The sequence below is a fragment of the Balaenoptera acutorostrata genome, chromosome 1 (genome assembly GCF_949987535.1).
Source record: "Balaenoptera acutorostrata chromosome 1, mBalAcu1.1, whole genome shotgun sequence".
Lineage (NCBI taxonomy): Eukaryota > Metazoa > Chordata > Mammalia > Artiodactyla > Balaenopteridae > Balaenoptera > Balaenoptera acutorostrata.
Window position 1 is genome coordinate 53,984,992 of NC_080064.1, and position 27,508 is coordinate 54,012,499.

Genomic DNA, 27,508 nt, shown 5'->3' on the forward strand with positions numbered 1-27,508 from the left:
TTGGAAAAGAAGAAGTAAAACTGTCACTGTTTGCGGATGACATGATACTATACATAGAGAATCCTAAAACTGCCACCAGAAAACTGCTAGAGCTAATTAATGAATATGGTAAAGTTGCAGGTTACAAAATTAATGCACAGAAATCTGTTGCATTCCTCTACACTAATGATGAAAAATCTGAAAGAGAAATTATGGAAACACTCCCATTTACCATTGCAACAAAAAGAATAAAATACCTAGGAATAAACCTACCTAGGGAGACAAAAGACCTGTATGCAGAAAACTATAAGACACTGATGAAAGAAATTAAAGATGATACCAACAGATGGAGAGATATACCATGTTCTTGGATTGGAAGAATCAACATTGTGAAAATGAGTATACTACCCAAAGCAATCTACAGATTCAATGCAATCCCTATCAAATTACCAATGGCATTTTTTACGGAGCTAGAACAAATCATCTTAAAATTTGTATGGAGACACAAAAGACCCCGAATAGCCAAAGCAGTCTTGAGGCAAAAAAATGGAGCTGGAGGAATCAGACTCCCTGACTTCAGACTATACTACAAAGCTACAGTAATCAAGACAATATGGTACTGGCACAAAAACAGAAACATAGATCAATGGAACAAGATCGAAAGCCCAGAGATTAACCCACGCACCTATGGTCAACTAATCTATGACAAAGGAGGCAAAGATATACAATGGAGAAAAGACAGTCTCTTCAATAAGTGGTGCTGGGAAAACTGGACAGCCACATGTAAAAGAATGAAATTAGAATACTCCCTAACACCATACACAAAAATAAACTCAAAATGGATTAGAGACCTAAATATAAGACTAGCCACTATAAAACTCTTAGAGGAAAACATAGGAAGAACACTCTTTGACATAAATCACAGCAAGATCTTTTTTGATCCACCTCCTAGAGTAATGGAAATAAAAACAAAAATAAACAAGTGGGACCTAATGAAACTTCAAAGCTTTTGCACAGCAAAGGAAACCATAAACAAGACGAAAAGACAACCCTCAGAATGGGAGAAAATATTTGCAAATGAATCAACGGACAAAGGATTAATCTCCAAAATATATAAACAGCTCATTCAGCTCAATATCAAAGAAACAAACACCCCAATCCAAAAATGGGCAGAAGACCTAAATAGACATTTCTCGAAAGAAGACATACAGACAGCCACGAAGCACATGAAAAGATGCTCAACATCACTAATTATTAGAGAAATGCAAATCAAAACTACAATGAGGTATCACCTCACTCCTGTTAGAATGGGCATCATCAGAAAATCTACAAACAACAAATGCTGGAGAGGGTGTGGAGAAAAGGGAACCCTCTTGCACTGTTGGTGGGAATGTAAATTGATACAGCCACTATGGAGAACAATATGGAGGTTCCTTAAAAAACTAAAAATAGAATTACCATATGACCCAGCAATCCCACTACTGGGCATATACCCAGAGAAAACCGTAATTCAAAAAGACACGTGCACCCGAATGTTCATTGCAGCACTATTTACAATAGCCAGGTCATGGAAGCAACCTAAATGCCCATCAACAGACGAATGGATAAAGAAGTTGTGGTACATATATACAATGGAATATTACTCAGCCATAAAAAGGAACGAAATTGAGTCATTTGTTGAGACGTGGATGGATCTAGAGACTGTCATACAGAGTGAAGTAAGTCAGAAAGAGAAAAACAAATATCGTATATTAATGCATGTATGTGGAACCTAGAAAAATGGTACAGATGAGCCAGTTTGCAGGGCAGAAGTTGAGACACAGATGTAGAGAATGGACATATGGACACCAAGGGGGGAAAACTGCGATGAGGTGGGGATGGTGGTGTGCTGATTTGGGCGATTGGGATTGACATGTATACACTGATGTGTATAAAACTGATGCCTAATAAGAACCTGCAGTATAAAAAAACAAATAAAACAACTAATACTAAACTTTCATTGGGTTATTTGTATGGAAATATATTAATATAAATGTTTCAGACATTACATGAAATTTCTAAAAATCTTATATTTGTATTTGTATGGAAATATGTATGGAAATATGTTAATATAAATGTTTCAGACATTACATGAAATTTCTAAAAATCTTATATTTGTATTTGTATGGAAATATGTATGGAAATATGTTAATATAAATGTTTCAGACATTACAAAAAAAAAAAAAAAAAAACCAACATATATACACTACCAAATGTAAAACCGATAGCTAGTGGGAAGCTGCCACATAGCACAGGGAGATCAGCTCAGCACTTTGTGACCACCTAGAGGGGTGGGATAGGGAGGGTGGGAGGGAGACGCAAGAGGGAGGAGATATGGGGATATATGTATATGTATAGCTGATTCACTTTGTTATAAAGCACAAACTAACACACCATTGTAAAGCAATTATACTCCAATAAAGATATTTTAAAAAAAAATCACTACGCTAAAATGTAAAAAAAAAAAAACCACCAACCTGAGACTTGTATCCAGAACAGTCTTTCTCAATCAAGTTTCTATGAGAGAATTAAGCCCTACAAAAAACTGAGGGGCTGTTTTCTCCATTCTCTCAAAACATTAAAAATAAAAAGATAATTCTGGTTTGGTATTACCCATCAATGAATCTTCTGTGAAGGAAGAAACCACAACCCCAGGACTCTTATTATACATACAAGTAATACTGCAAATACAAAGTCCAGTACACAGTCACGAACTAGGCACACAAAGAAGCAACACATCATGAGTGAGAACTGACAAAACAGATAACAGAAAAAGGTACATTAAGACTTGAGGTATTGAAATTATCAGAGACTATAAAATAACCACTTTCTATGCACCCTTGCCCAAAAAATAAGATTAAAAATCTTGACTGGAAACTTGAAAATATAAAGAGAAATGTTTATTGAAAAGAAATAGCAGAAACAACACAATTTAGAAAACTGAAAAAAATTTACCCAATAACCAAATTAAGAACTCAGTGGGTTGGTGTAATGTAGTATCAGGTATAGTTAAGGAGAGAATTAGTAGACTGAAAGATAGATCAAAAGAAACATTCCAGCATGAAGCACAGGCTAACAAAAAGATGGAATACACAGAAGAGTAGAGACAAAGACGATACAATAAAAAGGACTAACATAAGTTTAACTGGAATATGAAAGAGGAGAGACAGAATGGAGAAGAGGACATATTTGGACACATAACAGCTGAGAATTTCATAGAACTGAAGAAAGATGCTGAATCATAAATTTAAGAAGTCCAAAAGAGCTACCAAGCAGAATAAACATAAAGAAATTCAAAATTAGACTCAACAAAATTAGACTCAACAACTGAAACCACAGAAAGCCAATTTTAAGGAGACTATCAAAGAAACAACAGAAAAAAAGACAAGTTATTTTCAAAGAAGTAACAGTTCACCACAGCTGGCTTCTCAAAAAGTAGCAATGGAAATGAGAAGACAATGGGAACAATGTCCTCAGCAGGCTGAAAGAAAACAGAGGAAACTCAGATGCTATTTCTTAAAAAAGAAATCCTAATGAAGGTCAAATAAAGACATTTTTCAAAGAAACACAGAGAGTTCATCACCACAGAATAGAAAATCCTAAAGGATGTATTTCACAAAGTAGAAAAACATCTCACAGAAGTCACAAATTTGAGAAAGAATCAAGAGCAAATGAAGTGGTGAACACATGGGCAAATCTAAATGATAACTGATTCTATATAGCCATAAAAAAATAATAATGATGATGTCTTGTGGGGTTTAATGATACATAAAACTAAAGATAGCATTTAAGTAGAGAGAAAGGTAAATGAAGTCAACCTGTTTTAAGATCCTTCTATTAACCAATGTGAAAGTAAAGGTAATGATTAATATTAGATTGAAATTTAAGAAAGCATATTCTTAATTGTAATACAATCACAAAAAGAATAGAAACAGAATGTATGACTTCCAACCTAGTAGAGAGGAAAAAGTGGAATGAGGAAAAAATAGAATGAGAATAAAATGATCCAAAAGAAGATAATAAATGAGACAAAAAGAAATACATAATGGGGGTGGGAAAACATGAAGTAAAATTAAAATGTTAAGTACATTAATTTAATTATACTAAATGTAAATGGGTTTTAAAACTCTAGTGAAAGACAAAGATGAATAGACCAGATTTTACAAATATAAGACAAACTCTAACCATATGCTGTTTATAAAAGACACATTTAAAATATGAGGAAAAACAATGAAAGTAAAAGGATGGAAAAACTCATGCCATACACACACACATATACACACATACACGCTAAGCAAAAGAAACCTAGCATAGCTATACCAGTATTATACAAAATTGACTTTAAGGCAAATAAAAAATAAGCATTACAGTTCATGTTGACAAAAGGTACAATCCATCAAAAATGTAACAATTTTAAATTAGATATTTCATAATAAGGCCTCAAAGGAAATAAAACAAAATCTGACAGAATGACTACAAGAAATTACACCACCACAGTTGTAGTGGGATATTAGAAAAAGTGAACAGAATTCAGTAAAGAGAAAGAAGATTTAAACAATAGGATTAACAAATTTGATGTAATGCATGTAATGGATAAATATAGAACATATAACTAACAAATGAAGAATATGCATTCTTTTCGAATATGTGAGATATTTGCAAAAACTGACCAAGTACTAGACCATAAAACCAACTCCCATAAATATAACAAATTATGTAGAGTAAGCTCTCCGATCATTCAATTAGGCCAAAATCAGAAGCAAAAGGATTACTAGAAATTTTCGTATGACTGGAAATTCTCAAACAAAAACAATTTAATAGCCCAAAAGTCTAAAAAGAAATCATAATGAACTTTAGATATATTTTGATGACTAATTAAAATGTTACCTACACACTGTGGTATGTAACTAAAACAATAATTAAAGGAAAATGTTTTTGATTAAAATATGTTATCAGAGAAGAAAGGATGAAAATTAGTGAGTTAAGTAAGCATCCATCTCAAGAAGAAAAGAGAACATCAATATAAAACCAAAAGAAAGTAGAAGACAGTAAATAATAAAGATAAACATTCAAAAGTGAGGATCAACATTGACCCCAAATTGGTTCTTTACACAAACTAAAGAAATATACAAATTTCTGTTGAGACTGATTTAAGACAAAAGATATAAAAAGCCAGTCACAGAAATAAAAATGTTTACTTCTACTATAGATGTTATAGACATTAAAAAGATCATAGAAGATATTTGAAACAACTCTGTGTGCCAAGAAATTTGAATAAATTTCTGCTAGAATAAAATTTATAAAAACCAGTGTAAAAAGAAATAGAAAACTTGAATAGTCTTACAATCATTAAAGAAATTATACAGGTAATTTTAAAACTTTCAAAAAAGAAAACTGCAGGTATAGATGGCTTCACTCACAAGTTCTCCAAATATTCCAGGAAGAAATAATTTCAATTTTAAACAAGTACTCTCAGGGAAGAGAATAAAAAGGGAAATTCCCCAGCTCATTTTAAGTGGCTAAACTACCCTTGATTCCAAAATCTGAATAGAACATTATGAGAAAGAAAAAAATCTTACTAACACGGATACACAATCTTAAACAAAATACAGCAAACCAAATCTATTAATATACAATCATGAAAAAGTTGGGTTTAATTCAGGAATTCAAGGTAGGTTTAACACTAGAAAATTGACTGAAAGGGGTCACAGTAAAAGATTACAAAGCAAAATAAAATGACAGTCTCAATGGTGCAAAAAAGCATGATAAAATTCAACAACTATTCATAATTACAAAAATAAAACTCTTAGCAAACTAGGAACAGAAGGGGACTTCCATAATATAACAGACGGTATCTTAAAAAAAAACCAAACCCCAAAACCAAAACCTTTAGCACCTATGTTTAAGAATGAAATGTTGCAAGTTTCCCCTTTAATGATGCCAACTATTACTACTTCTATTTAACACTGTACTCAAGGTTCTAGCCAGTAAGTAAGTTATGGGAAAAAAAACAGAAAGGAAGAAATGAAACTGCCAGATGATATGATTGTGTATGTAGAAAAAAAAATCTATACCTCTGTTATTAGTTTAGCAATTCTGCTGGAAATAAACATTATTGTTCAAAATCAATTCTATGCCCACATAAAAGCAATCAACAATTAGGGAGTTCCCTGGTAGTCTAATAGTTAGGATTTGGCACTTTCACTGCCCAGGTGGCCCAAGTTCAATCCCTGGTCAGGGAACTGAGATCCCATAAGCCGCGTGGCATAGCCAAAAAACAAATAGCAATCAACAATTAGAAAACAATTTTTGAAAAAGATGACATTTATGAGACTATAAAAATATAATGTTATATATATAAAATTTATGTGTATTATACATTATCATATTATATAATTTTATAATATTACTAAAATATTTTTTAAATATCAATGACCAACAATACACCTACAAAAGATGTTCTGGGCCTCTGGTGAAAGCTATAAAAGTTTATGTATGTGTAGAGACATTAAAGAAAGCCTAAATAGTGGGGAGATCTAACATATTCAAGGATTTGGGGATTCAAGCGTGTAAAAATATTAATTTTCCCAAAAACTGATCCATAGATTCAATATAATCTTACTTTAAAATAAGACACTTATCACCAAATTCACAATTAAGTGTATGAAAAAGCAAGCCACAAAAAAAGAAAGAAATCTTTGAACCACTTATAATTGACAATGGGTTTGATCCAGACATATAAACTACTATAAATTACAAGCAAAGGCAGACGATCCAATGGAAAATGGGCAAAAAAACTCTAGATACTTCAAAAGAAAAAATCCAAATAGCCACTTATATGAAAAAGTGCACACCCTCATGAGACATCAGGAAAATGAATGCTAAAATGAGATATAATGATATATTACCAAATTGACAAAAATTTAAATGTTTGAATATTCTAAGTGCAGATGAACGAACATATGAAGGAACGGAAACTCTCATACGGCAGGTGCAAATATAAAGACAAACCTTTTGGAAAACACCATGGCATATCTAGTATAGAAGAGGGTACACATATATGACCCAGCAAATTCCACTCCTAAGAAATACCCTAAATAAAAGTGTGTACATGCAGACAGGAAACATATAGAAGAATCTATAAGACTGTTATTTGTAACCAAAGATCAGAAACCATTTATGCATCCATCTATCAACAGAATGGGTAAATAAATTGATCTATAGTCGGACAATGGAATATCATGCCAAAATGAAAAATCAGTGAATTACAGCTATTTTTTACAACATGGAGGAATATTAAAGACATAATGTAAAACTAAACTATAGGCTTCCCTGGTGGCGCAGTGGTTGAGAATCTGCCTGCCAATGCAGGGGACACGGGTTCGAGCCCTGGTCTGGGAAGATCCCATATGCCGCGGAGCGACTAGGCCCGTGAGCCACAATTGCTGAGCGTGCGTGTCTGGAGCCTGTGCTCCGCAATAAGAGAGGCCGTGATAATGAGAGGCCCGCGCACCGCAATGAAGAGTGGCCCCCGCTTGCCGCAACTAGAGAAAGCCCTCGCACAGAAACGAAGACCCAACACAGCCATAAATAAATAAATAAATAAATAAATAAATAAATAAATAAAATTTAAAAAAAAACAAAACACTAAACTATAGTATTTAGTGATGTAAACTTAGATGGTGAAACTATTAACAAAATTATGCAATTACTTCATTAGTTAGGATAGTGGGTGGCTTGGTGGATAGCTGTGGTGGGAAACAGCAGGCTAAGGATTTCTGGAAGGCGGTCAATGTTCTATATTTTGACCTGAATTGTGGTTACAAAGACATTCATTTTAAAATCTTTTGTAAACATTTACATTTATGTTTCATGTACTTTTTCATCTGTGGTATATTTCAGATAAGCAAGGTTTTAAAAACTGAATAACAAGGTCAGCAAAACTGCGAATAGTGGTCATTTTGAGGGGAGAAAGGGATTGAACTGATGGCAAACTGGGAACTTCCATGGAAATTGCAATGTTCTATTTCTGAAGCTGAGTGGTAGGTACACTGTTGTTTCTTCTATTATTATATTTTAACTATACATGTACTTTATATATTATTTTGTATCTACAATAGCAAAAGCAAGTAAAAGAAAACACTGAAAAACAGGAATTCATCAAAATTAAAAACTTTTGCGCTTCAAATGACACCATCAAGAAAGTGAAAAGAGGGACTTCCCTGGTGGTCCAGTGGTTAAGAATCTGCCTTCCAATGCAGGGGGACACGGGTCTGATCCCTGGTCGGGGAACTAAGATCCCACATGCTGCGGGGCAACTAAGCCCATGCGCCACAACTACAGACCCCACGTGCTCTGGAACCCATGCACCACAACTACGGAGCCCACACGCTCTGGAAGCCCATGTGCCGCAATGAAAGATCCCATATGCTGCAACTAAGACCCGACAAAAAAATAAATAAATAAATATTTAAGGGAAAAAAAAGGGAAAAGATAATCCACAGGAGAAAATATCTGCAAATCACATATCTGATAAGGAATTTATATCCAGAGTATATAAAACACTCTTTCAACTCAATAACAAGAAGATGAATAACACAATTTTAAAACATTAAAGGATTTGAATGGGCTTTTTCTCTAAATAAGATATACAAAAAGATGGGCCAATAAGCAAATGAAAAGATACTCTCAGTATCAGTAGACTTTAGGGAAATGCAAATCAAAACGACAATGAGATACCACTTCATACACACTAAGGTATGAAGTATATATAATAAAAAAGAGATAACAGTGTTGATGGGGATTTAGAGAAATAGGAACCTGTATTCATTGCTGGTGAGAATTTAAAATGGAGCAGCCACTTTGAAAAAGTTTAGAAGTTTCTCAAAATGTTAAAGATAGAGATACAATATGACCCAGCAAATCCATTCCTAGGTATCTACCCAAAAGGAATGAAAACATATGTGGACACCAAGACATGTACACAAATGTTCATAGCAGCATTATTCTTAACAGCCAAAAAGTGGAAATGATTCAACTGTTCATCAACTCATAAATGGATAAAAATCTGGTCTGTCAATATTTAGGAATACTATTTGGCATTAAAAAAAAAAGTACTGGCTTCCGGTTTCAGCTTGGCCGCGAGGCGGGGGTGGTAAACTTGGGGAGGGAAGTCACAAATAGGGAGCGGGGAGGGAGTGAGGGGCCTGCGGTGGGCCGAGGGCAGGCAGTGTTAAGGGGTACTAGGGCAGGGGTGGGAACAGGGTGGCAGGAGGCCGAAAGCTGAGGGACAGGCTCTGGTCTTTGAGGCTCGCCCCACATCTGAGCCTCCGGCATTTTCCCTTGTGAAATACAGTCCTGGAGCTCCTGGGAAGCTTGGCGCTGCACGAGACCTGGGTGCAGGGCAAGGAAGGCTTCCCAGCGATGGAGAAATGGGAAGGGAACTCCAGCAGCGGAGTAGAGAGGTGCACAGAGCTGGGGAAACAGCTATAGGGGCCTGGGGAACCCTTTAAACAGATTTTCTTTAAATGTTTGAGCCATGTCTATTTGGAGAAGAGGCCAAGCCTGTGGAGAAGGCTGAAAGGGGACTAGTCAGCCCAAACCTGCTGGAAGGAAACTAGCTCAGTCCAGTTATATATGCCCTGCCTCCCACATGTCCCCAGCTAGCCTCTCCTAGAGGATGTGGGACAGCCCTGTCCCCATAGGCGTCACTCCATCACCCTCATCTCCTGCACCACATGGTGGTCACCCCGTGCCTCCTTCCCTGCCTTTCCTCTTGTCCACAGGGGCCACACTCTCCATAACAGTCAGAGGGAACTTTAGAAAAGTAGATCATGTCACCTGCCCTTAAAAAAAAAAAAAAAAAGAAAAAAAAAAAAAAAAGTACTGATACATGTCACAACATGAATGAACCTCAAAAACATTATGCTTAGTGAAAGAAGCCAGACATAAAAGATGACAGTGTATAATTCCATTTATATGAAATGTCCAGAGGTAGGAACCTGTAAATCTATACAGACAGAAAGTAGGTTAGTTGCTGCCTAGGGTTGGGGCTGTGTGGAAATAGAGGGTGACTGCTAATAGGCTTCAGGGTTCTTTTTGGGGTGATGGAAATGTTCTAAAATTAGGTTGTGGTGATGGCTGCATAACTCTGTAAAGATACTAAAAACCATGAAATTGTACGTTTAAAATGGGTGAATCTTTTGATATGTAAATTATCTCAATAAAACTTTTTAAAAAGTTGTCTAGTAAGCTAGCTTCCATAAATACAATTGCAGTTTTCTGAAAGAAGTCATCTAAAACTTTTAGAAGTTGATCTTGTTCTATTAACAGTTTGTTTACTCTCTGCCTCCCTGTTCTTCCCTCTTTAAGAGGGGAAAATTACAGGGTTAAATGAATATCAATTTATTTAAATATGAAAAATTATAAATCTTCACAGATTAAAAATAAATACTCTCAACTGCTAAATAAATGAGACTATTTCTTAGGGCTGACAAAGAACAAAATGGATTTTAAAAATGAAGAAAATAGGCTATAAGTAAGGCAACTTTCAAAATTCTAAATGACAGAATATAGACCTTTATACCATAAAGCTTGAGGTAATTAATAATTTTAAAAACAACTTAGTACAAGATAGGCAATATTCTCAAAACCTTAATGTTTCCACAAAATAAATAAAACTCAGAGTACTTCTGTATCAGCTAGTACAATAATCTCAGTTATTAAAGGGTATATCCTTGGAAATATCTGTCTTTCCAGATAAAACTTCTGTAGGAGGGCTGTTTTTACCGTTGATGTAAGGAGGAAACTTCCGGGCCTTGTTAGTTGAGGAACTGATGTTCCTGCAATTGCCATGGCAACTGTCTGGCTTATCATGCTTCCGCTCTCACTCTCATAATCATCGGTGGCTATACAGATTGGTCTTCCTCGTTGATTGTGAGTTTCTGGAAAAAAATCACCCAAAAATAAATAAAGAAAACTTCTGTTTAGCTTAATTAACAGCTATTGAGCAAGGAATCCTCTTTCTTATTCTCCTTTACTCTTTAAAGAAAAACCTATTAACATATACTGCTTATCATTATATTGACTTCTTTTAAAAAAATAATTTAAATATTTTAAACATTAACTCATTCCTATAGTAATATTTATAGTTTTGCAGAGAACTTTAACTTGCTAGTAAAAGAAGATATAATATATAGTAATAATAATATAAATTTCTGCCTTCAGATAAGGAAACCCGCTTTCGTGATCAAAATACTGGGAAAACTACTCTACTATTAGTCTCTCAAAGGGAAGGAGTTGCTATATTCGTATCACCAGCACCTACTGATAATACATATTAGATACCAGTAAAATTTTTTTAATTGAACTGGAAGTACTTTAACAGGTTAATTGCTAGTTCAAATGCAACCTACAGTGTTTTCTCTAAGGCAAATGAAGGAATTTAAGTAAATTCTAAAAATGGAAAGCAAGAGGAATAAAACTTTGTGGGTTCCAGTTTTTAAAAACTAACAAAACTTCAACTTATTAACCCAGTATTAGCAATAAACATCATTGTTGTCATTCAGGTGAATATTAATTTCAATTTTATGTATATGAATAACATTGAGACTGAGGGTGGTGGACATCTGGCAAGTTTTCTCATATCGTTTTTTTCAGATGAACTATAAGTATACACTCACAAAAAAAACCCCCTATTTCCTAATAGGTAGGTATAGAAATCCTATAAAATCATTATTTAAAAATCTGTCATAAGAAATGCTTACAGAAACCTTGCAGCGAATTTTCTCACATAGTCAAAAGTTTTTCAGAAATATGTTAAGTATTTACAGTGTACCTATGTCAGTGTAAGTTTCCTTATATTTCTTTTCCTAAAATAAGATCACCTTTGAGATATTTTCTAATACTTTTAAACACTGAGATTTGCCTTTAGTTTGTCTTAAATATACTAAGTACCTGTAAAATCATACAGCTGAGGAACAGTTTCCATGATAATGCCAATCAGAGGTAGATACAACATAGCCACCCGAGCCTTTATCTGGGGGTCAGAGTACCGTGGGTCTGAGTCGTGACTGGATAGTAAATTGTGTACCATATTGATGACTTTCTTATGCAATCCAAACAGTCTATTTAAAAAGAAGATGAAGAAGCAGCTGCAGTAAGGTCACAGAGATTAGTTAATATCTTTAGAGCAAACAGTAAGTCATGGTACTGAACCACTTTATTCAGCTTCTTAACTTTGCCACATATTTGCATGTATTCCTATAAAACACTTCTCATTTTAAAATTAATCAATGTCCAAAAAATAAATAAAATTAATGAATATCTCGCTGTACAAAGTAAGAACTGAGGGAAAAGGAAATACTATACAAATTCACTTAAGAGTAAATCCGAATATTTTTTCATTAACTCCTTAGGGCATTTTAATATTAAATAACTTAAAACCAGTTACGGTTATATTTTAAAGCAAAAAAAGTAAATTTTAAGTAGTTGTAAGTTTTATTTCATCAAATAAAATCTTTTCACATTTAACCAAAATAAACTTTTATTTCCTTTATCTAAGAGAAAAATCCTCTACCTAATGGGTTATGTAGTCCATGGCTAGGGTTGCCTTCGACATTTCTATTTAAACTGAACTTCCTTGCTCATTTGGGCCCTTACAACTTTCTAGACTCCCAATCCCGAGTTTCAACTGGCTAATACACTATCAAGGATCACTCTCATCTTCACACTTTTTTGGCTTCTCTTCTTAGACTGAAGCTGCTTTGACTATGAAAACCATTCTAAAGAAAAATTCATCCAACTTCAACTGCCCTTAATGCTGTACCTGGCAGCTGTTTCAGATCTTATTCTCTCTCCTTAAGCCTCTCACCATCAATCTCAATAGAAGACCTTACCTCCAACTTTCTTTTAGGAAAGAAAAGCCGTTCTGAATTTGCTCTGGCCAGGTCTTTTAACACATCTCCATCTTTATAGCTACCAAATCATCTTTCCTTTCATCTCAGAAAAAATTCTTTCTTCAATAGCTTCAATGTCCCTCCTCACTAAGTTCTTCCCTTCTTTCCTATCTTGAAAATACATGTTCACTTGAAACTAGTTTCCTCTGGCTTATTTATAGTATTTCTCTTAGTAATAAATTATTATATGATTTCTCTAGTAATAAACTTCCTGAATGTGCAGTATATATCAAGCGTTTTTTTTCATTTACTTCCTAATATCTACTCTCTTTCTCTGAAACTAAAAGTTTTTGAATGCTTACCACATGGTACTGTACCCCTTTCATCATTTAATAGCTAAATGATTTTTCAAAGATACTTAACCTCTGTTTCCCTATCTATGTATGAAGGTAATAACCTACCTCATAAGGTGGCTGTGAAAATTAATGTACATAATTTATGTAACATGCTTATTAGCACAGTGCCTTGCACACTGCTTTTTTCGGTAAATATTAGCTTTTCCCTTTTAAGATCACACAACAGATTTAAAAGCTAGGACTTGAAACCAGGTATTCTTCCTCCGGGGCTCTTGAGCTTATCTACCATATTACGTAGCTGTATATGAAATCTAGCTGGAGATTCTTCTTCCTTTCAGTTTTTATTCAGAAAGTATATTTTTAAATACTGTCAAGAACTCCATCTAACGGACATATCTAAGATTTCATTTTCTAGCTCTCTACTTGACACTTTGTCATCTTTTATGTTTTCTTCTCAGTATTTTCTCCAAAGAGTTCCCATTATTCTTCATATTCTCCATCATTCTTCCCAAGTCTCAGATTCTGATCATTTGCCTTTTATGTTCTCCCTTTCAACTTGTATCACCAGTGATGATTCCCAAACCTGGGTATATATTTAACATCTCTCAGCAGCTACCAGCGCCAGACTTCAACCTATCTAAACTCTACCCACTGGTCTTCATGAAGCCTTTTCATGTGTCTACATTACTCAATCACATTCAGCCATTATACACATACACACACACACACACACACACACACACACACACACGCGCGCGCGCACGCGCAGGACCTGTCATATCCTATGCTAGATGTTGGAGATAAGACATTGTCCCTGTTCTTAAAGAGCTTGCTTTAGCAAGAGAGAAACACAGACACAAAAATAATAATTCAATTTTACAAACGCTATAATAAAGGTGCTAATCTTCTTCAAAACTAGGTCTGTACTACAAAATTTGCATTTAACCATAGTATCCTGTTTCAACGTTGTAACTTTCTAACTGCAATGAAAATTTCTAGAGAGCAAATCTTTGGTCAATATTAGAACATATGGGGCTTCCCTGGTGGCGCAGTGGTTAAGAATCCGCCTGCCAATGCAGGGGACACGGGTTTGAGCCCTGGTCCAGGAAGATCCCACATGCCGCGGAGCAACTAAGCCCGTGTGCCACAACTACTGAGCCTGCGTGCCACAACTACTGAAGCCTGTGCGCCTAGAGCCCGTGCTCTGCAACAAGAGAAATCACCGCAATGAGAAGCCCACGCACCACAATGAAGAGTAGCCCCTGCTCACTGCAACTAGAGAAAGCCTGCACGCAGCAACAAAGACCTAACACAGCCAAAATTAAATAAAATAAATAAATTTTTAAAACAATATTAGAACATATTATTGCTACTCAAGGAATTATTTTTGATTACTTAGCAAGCAGAAGGAATAAAAAGAAAAACAATGCTCTTAAGGGTCTATCTAACCTATGTATGTTGTATTTTATCTATGTAAATATAAAAAGAATGTAAAACTTAGAGATGTGAGTCTCTCATAGTCAATCATTCATTCACTGAATTAACATATACTTATCAAGTGTCCACTCTGTACCAGACACAATTCTAATGCAGTGGGAATACAGCAGTGAATAAGAAAGAAAGTGCCTGCTCTCATGAGCTCACATTCTAAGGGAAGGGGACAGATAATGAACAAACAAGCAAATTTCAGGTACGTGCCTTGTAGAAAATAAAACAGGCTTATCTGGTTAAGAATAATTGTGGCAACGGCAACACAGCTGTAATTCAGATTGTGTGGCCAATGACAGTCTCATTGAGAAGATACTCTTTGAGTGGAGACCTGAAGAATCACAAGGAGGAAATTCCTATGTGGAGATCTTAGGGCAATTTCAGCCTTGCTTCAGGCAGAGAAAAGTCCTAGTCCAAAAGCCCTAAGGTGGGACTGGGTTGGGCCCATTAGAGAAACAAAAAGAAGGCCAGGATGGCTAGATTTTAGTATGTGAGGAGGGAAGAGAGTGGCAGTGTAGACAAGAGCTAGATATATAGGGCTTTGAGGTCCATTATTAAGTCTGAATTTTATTTTAAATGCTATTTTAAAAGCACACACTTTTACTATTTTAAAAGTTAAGTGTGCTTTTAAACACATTAAAGAGTTTTAAGCCAGGAAGTGACGTAATTTAATTTTCATTTCTAAAACACCATGTAGGCTGCTGGGTAGAAAAGGGATTTTAGGGAGGGAAGAATGGAAGCATGATTAGGGGAGCAGCAATAAAGACGGAGAGAAGTAGCTGAACTTGGGGTATATTTTGGAGATAGTATTAAGGCATCTGCTAATGGACTGCGTGCAGGAAAGAGTGAGAAAAGGAGGAAGCAAGCAACAGTAAAAGCTTATAGTCCTGTATATTACTATTTAAAGCTCTTCCAGTTATCTTTTTTAACTCAACAGACAAAGTAGTAGTGAACACAGTTATCACGGCTTTCAGACTTGATAGAAAATCTTTCCAAGTGTCAAAGGACCAACTCTGAAGGCCAGTTGGAAGAGATAAAAAAGAAGTAAAGAAGTCTTTCATAGGTCCTATACTGTTCCACAGAAATGTATCTATTTTAATAGAACTGATCCTTCATGTGAGAAAGAAACCTCATCACAAAAATAGTTGACTGTTAGAATTCTCTATTTTTTATCAGACACTGCTGAACACCTACACAACATCTCCTTCCCCTGTCTTCCTTCCTAACAGAATGTAAAAATTTTCAGGTTTACGTTCCTGCCCCTGTGACTCAGGGGAAGCTGACTCCATTCCCCCAGTTTCTGAAGAAGATCCAATCAGACTAGCCCTGCTACTTAAAGCAGACAGTCAGTAAAGCTGTTTCATTACCAGTGCGAGAAGAGATAAATGTTAATTAACTAATTGCTGCCTTAGCTGAGAAGGTCTACAAAAAAAAATATCATATGAACTAAACACTTTTTAGTGACAGCTGATTTAATTTAGGCATGAAGTCCTTACCTCTGCTTTGTAACAAACCACCCATGAACCAAAACCAGTCTAAGCACCACATCTGAGTAGAAGTGATCTAATCCATCCAGGAACCTGGCATTGCTCTGGTGACTGTAACAGTACCGGATAGGCAAGTGAGCCAAATCAGCCCAAAGAAAAGATGTGCATTGCATGCTTGAAAGAGGGTTTTTTCCCGCTGTCCTCTGCTGGACATGAACAAGTAATAATCTAAGCTCAATTGCCAGAGCAACTATCTTACAGTCATGAGAGGCACACTAGCCTCAGGATAAAGCTGAGGGGTTTCTAGTAGAAGTAAGAGATATAAAGAAACAGAACCCTGACAACATCATTGAGCTGCTGATTATAGTGTGCTAAAAACCTTATCTTTCTTCCAGTTATGAAAAAATAAATATCCTTCCTTTCATAAAGCCAGCCAGTATGAAGAAAGGTTTTCTGTTTCTGGTAACCAAACTTATCCTGATGCATCAAGTAAAAATACTGGAAATATAGAGTCAAATGATTGAGATATAACAGTTATTAAAGAAAGGTAGTATGTTTAGAAGTGGTTTTCAGAGTGATTTTTTTCAAACAATGGATCCTTACCGCCCCCCCAATGACATTATATTCATTTATCAATGGCAAAATATAAGAGTGGTGGCAAGCAGGGGTGGGAGACCCAGGGTTTCACCCACTTAGTCTGTCCTCTCCATACTCCAATATCTACACCCCAACCCCATCCTACATGGAAGCACATTAAGGACCTTTTCAGAACCTTACAGCTCTGCAGAGCACAGTGTGAAAAACTGCTTCTTAAAACTATATTCCTAACGCGAGAAGTTGCTGTTATGAAAAAAACTCATGCCTTTCATTTGCAGAAGCTTTAGCCTTTGACAGTTTACTAAGCATTCACTATGTCCCTATCGCTAAGAACTTTAAAAGCATCCTTTTTCATTCGTTCAACAAATACATCATAGGATTCTTTAAAAACCTGCTCAAAAGTATCTCCTTTTGTTCTCTGGAGCTCTTACTTCAGGTTAAACTGCATTACAAACTCCTAATGATACTATTATGGAAAAAAAAAGCAATTATTACCCAAATGAGTTACAGTCATTCAGATTTTTGAAAATAGCTGTTAAGATAGAAATACCCTATAGGGATCTTAGATCACAACACATTTATAGAAAAGCTATTTCTATAAATTCAAATCATCAGACAATATACTCTTCTTACTATATCAATTTCCAGTAATTCTTTAAAAGTATACACAATTTTGGAAGTTTCTAAAACCTAAGTACATTGGTTTATAGAGCAAATTTTGAAGTACATGCTACAGAGTATGATGACAAATCAAAAATTTTCTTCACAAGGAATCAAACAGATTAGTCTACTTAACTGAAATGTGCCTGCTGTATATCAGCAAATCTATGTCCATCTACTAATATGCACAAATATTTTATGTACTACTAAGAAGGAAAAAAAGGCCACCAACTAAACCATGATACAATGTTGATTTCAAGACAAACATCAAATTCAGAGATGACAAAAAATGTCTTTCTTAAAACTGATGAAATATAGAAATAACATGAGCATGGAACTTAGTGAACACAGAAGTAGAAGAAGAGTGGTAAAGAGTATTCTTTTGATTCCTAGGAAGTTAAGTGGATACTTCTGTCCCATTTTCCAAAATCAAATTGATACTCTACATGGCAAAAACTGGTCTACTCACCCTTCAGCATCAGGGTCTAAAATGACAGCCAGCTCTGTTAACACAAGTCCTGCCAAATAATGTTGCTGGCGGAAAGGCACAGACAATTCAAACATATTTGCAATCTTCTGGTCTTGCACAGTGGTGGAAAATCCAGAACTCTGTTTGGGAGTGAGGTAGAACAAAACTATAACAGCTATGCAACAAAACATTCTATAGACAGAGCACTACAACAAATGAGATGTGAGCATTATCTGAAAGTGAGAGTTTATTTTTACATTACTATTATTAACACTGGAGAAAGTAACTGCTCTTACTTTTGGTATAGGAAACTATGATGAAATAACATTTTAAATTATTTTCAATTTCCTTTTTCTCATATTAAAATTTTTTCATCTGCTTTTTCCTTTATACTTTTAGCCACTTAATGTTTCAATATCATACTCTGAAGGGAAAAAAGGAACTAAATCCATATGCTACATTATGTACTCACTGCTGAGTACAAGAGGAATAGTCATAGTCAAGGCTATTGGTTTCCAGAGAAATTTCAAATACTAATGAAGTTGTTTTTCAGGGAAAACACTATCTCTAGAAAATTACTATTTTTTTTGTCCACTCACTGAGTTTTTAAAACTTTTTTAATACTGTAAAATAGCATCCCGCCCCAAGATATAGCTTAAGGCAAGAATGTCCTCAATCTCATCACCCTTAATCCATATTCAAGACCGCCCATGCGAGGTTTCTTAGAAGAACAGACTTCAGATTTCTCTATGGAGAAATCATCTTCCTAATAAGCATATAAAACTGTCCTTGCCCCCACCTCCCAAAGAGTGATGTCCCTGTTATCTATTAGAATCTGAAAATTCTGCAATTAGATGAGAAAGTAGGGAACGAGATAATGGAAGAAATTCTGTTAATTTCTTGGCTGAATGAGATGTTCAGCAGGGAGTCAGGTGTAAACAAATGTATTTCATTAAAGGTTTTAGGAACTGTACCTTTGATTAGTTTGTCCTTGACTGTGTAGCCACATCTTTGACAGAGGATGGGGGAAGGGAGCAAAAGACCAGCCTCATTTGTTATTGGAAGAAGTGTGTCCTAGCCAGGTAAAAGTATGTGGAAATAGGCTGATCCTTAAGAATTTTTGCAAAGGTAAAATGAAAAGTTGGGGGTGTTCTCTGATGTTTTCTAATCTTTCTAAGTAAAGTTTAAAATTTTGTTAAACATCTGAGATTGATCTAGTGTAGGGAATTACTTTCAGGAATTAAATATCTCAAAAATAAACTTGTAAAGAGTCCATATCCACTTTGACTTTAGACATTAAGAGCTTAAGGAAGTAGCTTGTTTGCCTTAGGAATTATATAGCAAGAAGATGTTTCACTAGGAGGGAACATCCAGGCTTCTCTGATACGAAAACCACATAATCGCTTCATTTCAATCTGTATGACAGAACACATAATAACTGCTACGATAACCCTTTTTCATCTTTAGAGCAACTACTAGGCACCCTGTGAAAACCCATAAACACCCATCTAGTTTCCTTTGGGTTCTCTGGATACAAGAGAGGCAGGTAGGGCTTTGCCAGGACTGCACTGCAGTTTGACTTCTTTCTCTGCTAAATTATTTTTCATTCCCCTTCCTTTCACAGGTATTGACATCTAATAAATACCTTGTCCCCCAAACTCAGTCTGTGTCTGCCTCAAACAAACACAACTTGTGAAAACATCAAGTGAGTTTACGTAGCTGAATTCACTCCCTTGTGCATGAATCGGTAAGAGGGGTACAACAAAGTGGTTAGAACTTGGGCCCTAGAATAAGCCAACACGTGCCATGGTTCAAAGCCTAGCTCTGCCAGTTTTTACTATGTGACCCTGGGTAAGTTACTGACCTTTCTGTGTTTCAGTTTTTTTCCCCTGTAAAATGGGGATAATAACAGAACTTACCTCATAGAGTTTCTGTGAGGAGTAAATGATTAATACTTATAAAGCACTTAGTATGGAGCCTATCACACAGCTATTATTCAACAGTGCTACTTTTCATGTTTTCCAGTGTTTAGAATGCTTTTTCCACAAGTGTGGACTTAAAAAAATTTGTTTTCATACACTTTGCATACCTGAGATGTTGCAGAAGAAACAGAAGGTGATGGTGACGCAGGTGGAGTTAGCAGGCTGCAGGGTAGGTTTAAGGTAACGTAGTGCTCATGGCTGCAGATGATGCGCAGAAAATCCAGCCTCAGGGACACCAAGACACTTGGAGTTGGTAATGAATAAAGCTTTGAAGATACCTTGTAAGCATCGCATAAATAAGAAAACACCAATTGAACATATCATTTCTCTACTACCAATACCAGAATGATGGATTAAAGAATTAAAGAACAGTACTCAGTGAGCAGTTTTGAATTCTGTGGTTTAAATAACAGTATCGGCTTTTTCCAAAGTTACTCCTAAAATAAAAAGTTTGGAACTACAAGATTTACTGTATAAATCCACTGACTAGGTGCATTCTTAAAGCCACATTCTTATATTTCCAATATAGCATTAATATTTCCACTTCTCAAAGATATACTTTATGAAGAAAAAGTATACCACCAAAATAACTTCCTAAAAGAAATTATCCATTCTTTTTACAGCACCTTGTGTTAACCTATATTTATAATTATCTATTTTCCCAACTACACCCATTAGCTACTTGAGGAGGCATATATAGACTGACTTATTTGAATAGTTTTAGCATCCCTAGAGTCTAGTTTAATGTTTGGCAAATGTAGGAGGCCAATGCTTGAAGAATAAAGACAGGACAGGTTTTGGGAGCAATAATACATGAAATTTCAGGGAAAAAGTAAAAATAATACATAGTGTTGCAAATACTTGCAAATAGATCAGTGCCCACGCATAGTTTTAACTTCTCTATTAAAAGAAACATACAATAATGGCATCCAACAGAACAGAGCTTCAAAATTCTAAGTATTAGACTGCCAAATAGCATTTTTAACCAGTAGTTCCCCAAAACTAATCTGTGGACCAGCAGGGAGTACTTTATAAGCACTGTTTCCCACACTCCCACCCCCACCACCAGGGTTCAAACTCCTCAGAAATGCTGGGATGGGACACAGAGATCTGTACATTTTTAAAGCTCCCTTAAAATGTAATTCTAGGATGATTATACAGCTCACTACCCAAATGGTCTATCAGGACGAATAACTAATGTTTTCTAAAAGCCAGGTTTCATTAATCATTTGATAAAAAATTTAAAACAAAACCAGCTGTTTGTAGAAAACTTCTAGGACACTTTTAGTTTAGAAAAAGCTAGATTATGATATCTGTGACTTGGGTAAACATCTACTCATGCTTCTAAACTCTACAGTGTCTAGGGCTTCATCATGAGGAATACACAGCAAAATGCAACTGCTTTAAAAATCACTTAAGACAGAAAAAGTTGGGTTAGCTGTTCATTCAGTAAAAATGCTACTCTTGCATGGCATCTTGGGGCTGCTTTACATTTAGACTACTGACTTGATGGTATACTTCTGAATGAGAATCAAAGAGTCCTAAGTGGGCCAGTATAACTCAATGAAAAGCCAGCTGTACTGACAGCAGCTTGCAATAGTGCTGTGTACTAATAAATGTAATTTATTTTCCCTTACTAATAAAAATATGCCACTTTTTAAAAACATCACTATATAAATGTGTTCTTGAAAAATATCTTAGCTCCAGCCCTAAAAGAGCAAACGCAGCATTTAAATTATTTGATTACTAATTATTACTAATTATACATTACCTGTTTATAGCAGGTCTTTATAAGGCTAAAGACAAATCCTCTGTCCATAACAGACAACAGATCATTGAGAAAGAATGCAAGGCTTGTGTTGAGTCTCTCAACCATTTCTGTGTCCTGGGAAACAATTAAAAGAAAAACAAATATAGTTTAACGTGTGCTTGAAACACAGATTTAGTTTAAAAAAATAAGTTACCGTTACCTTCTGAAATCGTGAAACTATATCACTAGCAATTGTGCTGACAAGAGCAGCAATGTCATCCATGAAACGTTCTGGAAAACGACTTTTCCTTGGTGCATCAAGTTTATCATTAAAGTATAAATGGTGCACCATGCTCTTTACCTGAAAAAAGAAATAAGCCATTCGTTTAATTTCTTATGGATGTAATGAACAGTTACAGAGATTCTAAACATTAGGGCTATTTTTGTCAACATACCATGTAATTTAACAAATAGATAAAATACTTTTAACTCATCAAATATTTTGAAAAAGTTCCCTACAATATTTTGTATGCGCTAGAGAAATATCAAACACAATACAACTCGATCTCTGTATCAGCTTCATGACGTTATCCTGGCTATCAGTGGGAAAAAAATTATGGGTATGTCCACAGAAGAAAATTTCATCCTTTAAAATTATTTTAAATTAAATCTTTCCAGGACTTAACAATTCGGCCATTCCATGTCCCCCCAACTGTTAGCTCTGAGAGGTTAGAAACCTTGACTGCATGTAGTATCTTTAGCACCTAGCATCTCATGGCATATGGTGGGTGAACATTAAATATTGATGACTAGATATTAAGAATAAAATGTTAGGTAAAAATTAAAGTGGTTTCAATTTACCAAATACTTTTAGATATGGATTCATATCACAACAATGTGTTAACGGTACTAAAATTTTTTAATTCAGGGAAATTAATGACAAGGTTTTACAGTTGGTAAATAACAGAGCCAAGTCAAACTATTTCATGTTTAAGAAATCTGAACATACATGTAAGACTATTAAAAAAAAGTCATTTGATCTTATATTAAAAGCACATGAATTACAATTTGGTGTTTATTCTCTAGGAGAAAAAAATGAGTTGCCTATCACTTACATATGGTCCGTGATTTATTTTTTTTGTAGATTAGCAAATCTCTAGAAGAAACGTCTTTTTAAAAATCTTTTACTGAAGTATAGTTGATTTACAATGTTGTGTTAGTTTCTGGTTACAGCAAAGTGATTCAGTTATATATATATATTCTTTTTCATATTCTTTTCCATTATGGTTTATTACAGGATATTGAATATAGTTCCCTGTGCTATACAGTACGGCCTTGTTGTTTATTTTATATACAGTAGTTTGTATCTGCTAATCCCAAAGTCCTAATTTATCCCTCTCCCACCCCCTTTCCCCTTTGGTAACCATAAGTTTGTTTTCTATGTCTGAGTCTGTTTCTGTTTTGTAAACAAGTTCGTTTGTATCATATGTTGGATTACACATATAAGTGATATCATATGGTATTTGACTTTTCTCTTTCTGACTTACTTCACTTAGTAGGATAATCTCTAGGTGCATCTATGTTGCTGCAAACGGCACTATTTCATTCTTTTTTATGGCTGAATAGTATTCCAATGTATATGTATTCCACATCTTCTTTATCCATTCATCTCTCGATGGATATTTAAGCTGCTTCCATGTCTCGGCTATTGTAAATAGTGCTGCTATGACATTGGGGTGCATGTAACTTTTTGAATTAAGAGTTTTCTCCAGATATATGCCCAGGAGTGGGATTGATGGATCATATGGTAGCTCTATTTTTAGTTTTTTAAGGAACCTCCATACTATACTCCATAGTGGCTACACCAATTTACATTCCCACCAACAGTGTAGAAGGGTTTCCTTTTCTCCACATACTTTCCAGCAATTATTATTTGTAGGCTTTTTAATGATGGCCATTCTGACTGGTGCGAGGTGATACCTCATTGTAGTTTTAACTTGCAGAAGAAATGTCTTCTAATCCTCAACATAAGTAACATTCAATGCTGAGAATGATTCTATGGCATACTCTGGAAACTTCCATTGTTTCTTTTCTTTCTTTCTTTTTTCTGTCTCTTTTTTGTTGTTTTGTCTTTGTTTCTTATTTATTATTTTACATAATTTTTTTGGAAGAAAAAGTTTCAGTGATTTCAGCTTTCTAGAAGCTAGAGAGGAAGGTCCCTAGTGCCAGGATGCCTAAGTTTGAATCACAGCTCTGCTGTATACAAGCTATGTATACTTAAACAAGTCACTTAATCTCTCTGTGCCTTGGTAATTCCTAGCCCATAGAGCTGTGCTACCATACTGTACGTACTTAATAAATGTATATTGCTTTTGTGTATATATGTGTTTATGCTGTGTATATAGATATTTATTAAAATATTAATTCATTTATTTGTTTTAATATCATTTACTGAATTAAGTAGAAAGTGTGGTTGTTTTTTATTGGCTGTGACTGGCATTTCCCTAAGAGCTTTCTAACCATAAAAGCAGTAAGTATCTATAAAGCTCTTTTTATCTGGTATGAAATCAATAGTACTGCCATTATACACTAGCATGTTCAGACTAAGAAAGAATGTATCACAGGTTTCCTTTAAAAAGACAGTTAGCTTCTGCAACTATCCCTAAAAACATAGTTTAAATTAGCTTTATAACTCCATCTAAATTGTGCTGATTGCCCACAGTGTTTATTTAGAGATGTAGCAAAGGTAATTTTGTCTTGGAGGCACATGTAAAACCATAAGATGGGCAATAGGAAAAGATTCTAGGATAAAATCATGAGCTAACACAAAATTGTTTAATAAGAAAAACAAAGAATGTGTTTAGTTTGCTCACCATTAACTCAAAAAAGAACCAGGCTTGTTGCAAAGCTGATTCCCGAACGCTGCCACTGCAAACAACCCACTGCAAAGCCAGCTCCTCATGAAATAGCTATCCAGAAGTAAATCCAAAGTTATTATCAGTGTCAGGTCTGCTGGTAACACAAACCAAATAATGCAAGTACAAATGAAGATATAATGAGAATAAGCAAAATAAGGCATGTGAACCATTCAATGATGCAGTGAGGACACCCATTAACGAAACGGCTATTTATACACGTAAGACAGTGGCATGTTGAACAGCTGAAAAAATTACATGTTATCTTGGAGTAAAATGTAATTTTAAAAGGACAGGTGGGAAATAGGCTCCTAAATTGTACATGCAAAAAGAAACTAGACCGAAAACTCACAGTTACAAATAAGATCTGGCTTGTGCCTTACATACATATTTCAGCATATGCAAATACATTCATGAACTTTGCTGGTACAATTTAGGAAATACCTTTAAAAATTTAAACTTTGATATCAGCCATTAATTTTCAAGTTTTCAGGTATTTAAAGTCTTTTTATTAAAATAGCAGAAATTTCCTGCCTTATAATGGATATGCATACAAAGCATTTGCACAATAGTGTATATTAATATGAAAAAGGACTAACAAAACTGTGCATAAGGGAAGCAAATCAACATATCTTACTAAGAGTGATAATTTTTCTAACTCATCTTCCTTTCCCTGGAGATTTAAAACACAAAACAGAAGCAGTTACAGAAACAGAATTAAGAGTTGATACAATTTTTTTGGTACTAAAATTTAATGATCAAATTTAATGCACTAAACTCTAAAAACAGTCATCTGCAAAGATATAAATATTATAATAATGTAAAAGAGCTTGCAATGGAGAGGTATGCCCAAAAAGACATCAGACAAGCAATGCTTGCTCAAATGTATTTTTTAAAACAGTGCAATTATTGTAACATCTCATACTGGTTATGTAAAGAATCCTTACATCTATTTAATTGTTGGAATTATTTTCCCCCTACATGGACTATCTTCATATGAATCTACCTTTTTAGTTGGTAAGCGTCCCGTTAATGTTTGTAAGAAACTTGACGTCTCTGTGTGCGAAGACATACGATTACAACTTCGATCCATAGCCTATGGAGTGAAGATGAATGAATGACGAGATACCGTTAAAGTCTGCTGTGGATGACTATGCAGTTCAAGGATTATACACAATTTTTTACATAGAGCTTTACTGTCATTTTAACAGCCATCTGTTTTATTGCTCATCCCATTTTCACTATTTTAAGTTGCTTTAATGATAATGCATTAGAAGTATCAAAATGGCTTCTGTTTATTTTATCTTTAAAAGATAAGTATTTTAATGATTATATAAATTCAGAGTGCTGCAAAGAATGAAACTTTTATCTGTGTGATCTATACACATGCATGTATCTAGTAAGAAAATGTAAAAAGTAAAAACATACTTCTCACGGGTCTCGGACCAAAAAGAGAAATCAAGAATTTTATATTTAATTAAAAAATTAAAAGTGTAGAATAATTTCTTTCATGTTTCACTACCATCAAAAATTACGATTCAGGTTAGCCATATACTATATTAAATATAAATCATTTATAATAAATTTGCAATTAAAATTTTTCTTGAAGAACGAGAGCATTGTCCTCCAAAGCCAATACACAGATGAGAAGTATATTTTGAGGAATCATGCAGTATTAGCTATCAAGCAATTAGACTTAAGTAAGCAAAACCTAGTACAAATAAGTTACAACAAATTTCATACTTTGCAACACAGTACAGATTAAAACAGATTTTTGCTTCTGGTACTTAGTCTTACAGCATGGGGATCATATACTGTTCATATTTAATTTCAGCTTATTACCAATATTTCTAGTCAGTGATTATGAAGAAAATGACAAGATAGTAAATGCTAAATGACAATGATACAATAGCTACACTTTAAACCAAAAGCGAATGGAAAACTGTCAGGTTTTTTCCACACAAAAAATTTTTAAATTCCTACTAAAGATGCGCTACCCCAAAAGTAGAAACTGTTATCAAAGTCATCAATTGCATAAGCAGCAGGCACTGAAACATCAATGGGGTATACAGGAGGGAAGGAGAAGGAGACAGGAAATAGGAAAGGAGAGTATTACTGGTGCAATTGGTGGTATTCATGCATAGCAGTTGGAAAATGTGCTAAGTAAACAAAAATACACACTTTTTAATTATTAAAAAGCAAGCCACTGAAATCATAGTATATACTAAAAAGTAATGTTCTAAAGGGAAACATCAGCAGCCAATAAAGAAACCTCTAATATAAACACCACCTGTGTTGATTCTGCACTTGGACTGGGGTTGGATCCCCATGGGGCAGCTTTTGGACCACCAGTGTTAACCCAGGAATTGGAGCGGTCTAAACCCTAAGCATATAATAGAAAGCAGTTGGAAAGGAAAGAAATATTACATGTGGCATGCTATATTCTTAAAGAAATCCAGACTTTCCAATGCAAACATGTTTTTAATTAGTACTGTTAAAGCAACCAAAAATTTTAGGCATCTATAGAATATTAGTTCATCAAAATTATCTCATTACATAATTTTTTAAAAATCACAAAGAAAATTAAGTATAGCATTTAAAGGTAATTTCTCTTTATATAAAGGGATCACCTTTAAGTATCAACAACTAAAGATCCCACAGCACCATCCCCCCAAACTCTCTTCAAAGATGGTACAAGTTAGCAACAGATAATTTCCTCTAAATCTAACTAGGGTTTAAAAGAAAAAAAAAAAAAAATGGAAGAAGAAAAACATTCCAATCTTGTCTAAAAGACTAATTTTATTCCATCTGTCATCAACTGAAAACTTCTGTGTAGCAATACTCCACAATTCTATTTGAACTTGCCTCCTCTTTTAGGGACCAATAAGAA

At 34.8% G+C, this 27,508-nt stretch overlaps 1 protein-coding gene across 5 annotated transcripts in view; it reads right to left on the minus strand.

Annotated features, from left to right (window-relative positions):
- Positions 1–27,508, minus strand: part of DOCK7 (dedicator of cytokinesis 7) — a 193,776-nt gene that overhangs the window by 46,848 nt on the left and 119,420 nt on the right. For 3 of the 5 annotated variants that reach the window (XR_009008674.1, XM_057548786.1, XM_057548793.1), the window contains exons 23-31: positions 26,909–27,001; positions 25,625–25,714; positions 24,577–24,672; positions 21,924–22,064; positions 21,725–21,838; positions 20,061–20,231; positions 17,972–18,111; positions 11,974–12,143; positions 10,807–10,961 (exon numbers count right to left, since the gene is read on the minus strand). Coding sequence is in view for 4 of the 5 variants with exons in the window: in XM_057548786.1 (XP_057404769.1) it covers positions 10,807–10,961; positions 11,974–12,143; positions 17,972–18,111; positions 20,061–20,231; positions 21,725–21,838; positions 21,924–22,064; positions 24,577–24,672; positions 25,625–25,714; positions 26,909–27,001 (1,170 nt within the window). In the remaining variant the exon portion in view is untranslated. The remainder of the gene's footprint in view (positions 1–10,806; positions 10,962–11,973; positions 12,144–17,971; positions 18,112–20,060; positions 20,232–21,724; positions 21,839–21,923; positions 22,065–24,576; positions 24,673–25,624; positions 25,715–26,908; positions 27,002–27,508) is intronic. The other 2 variants (XM_057548800.1, XM_057548804.1) reach the window with 1 other exon arrangement.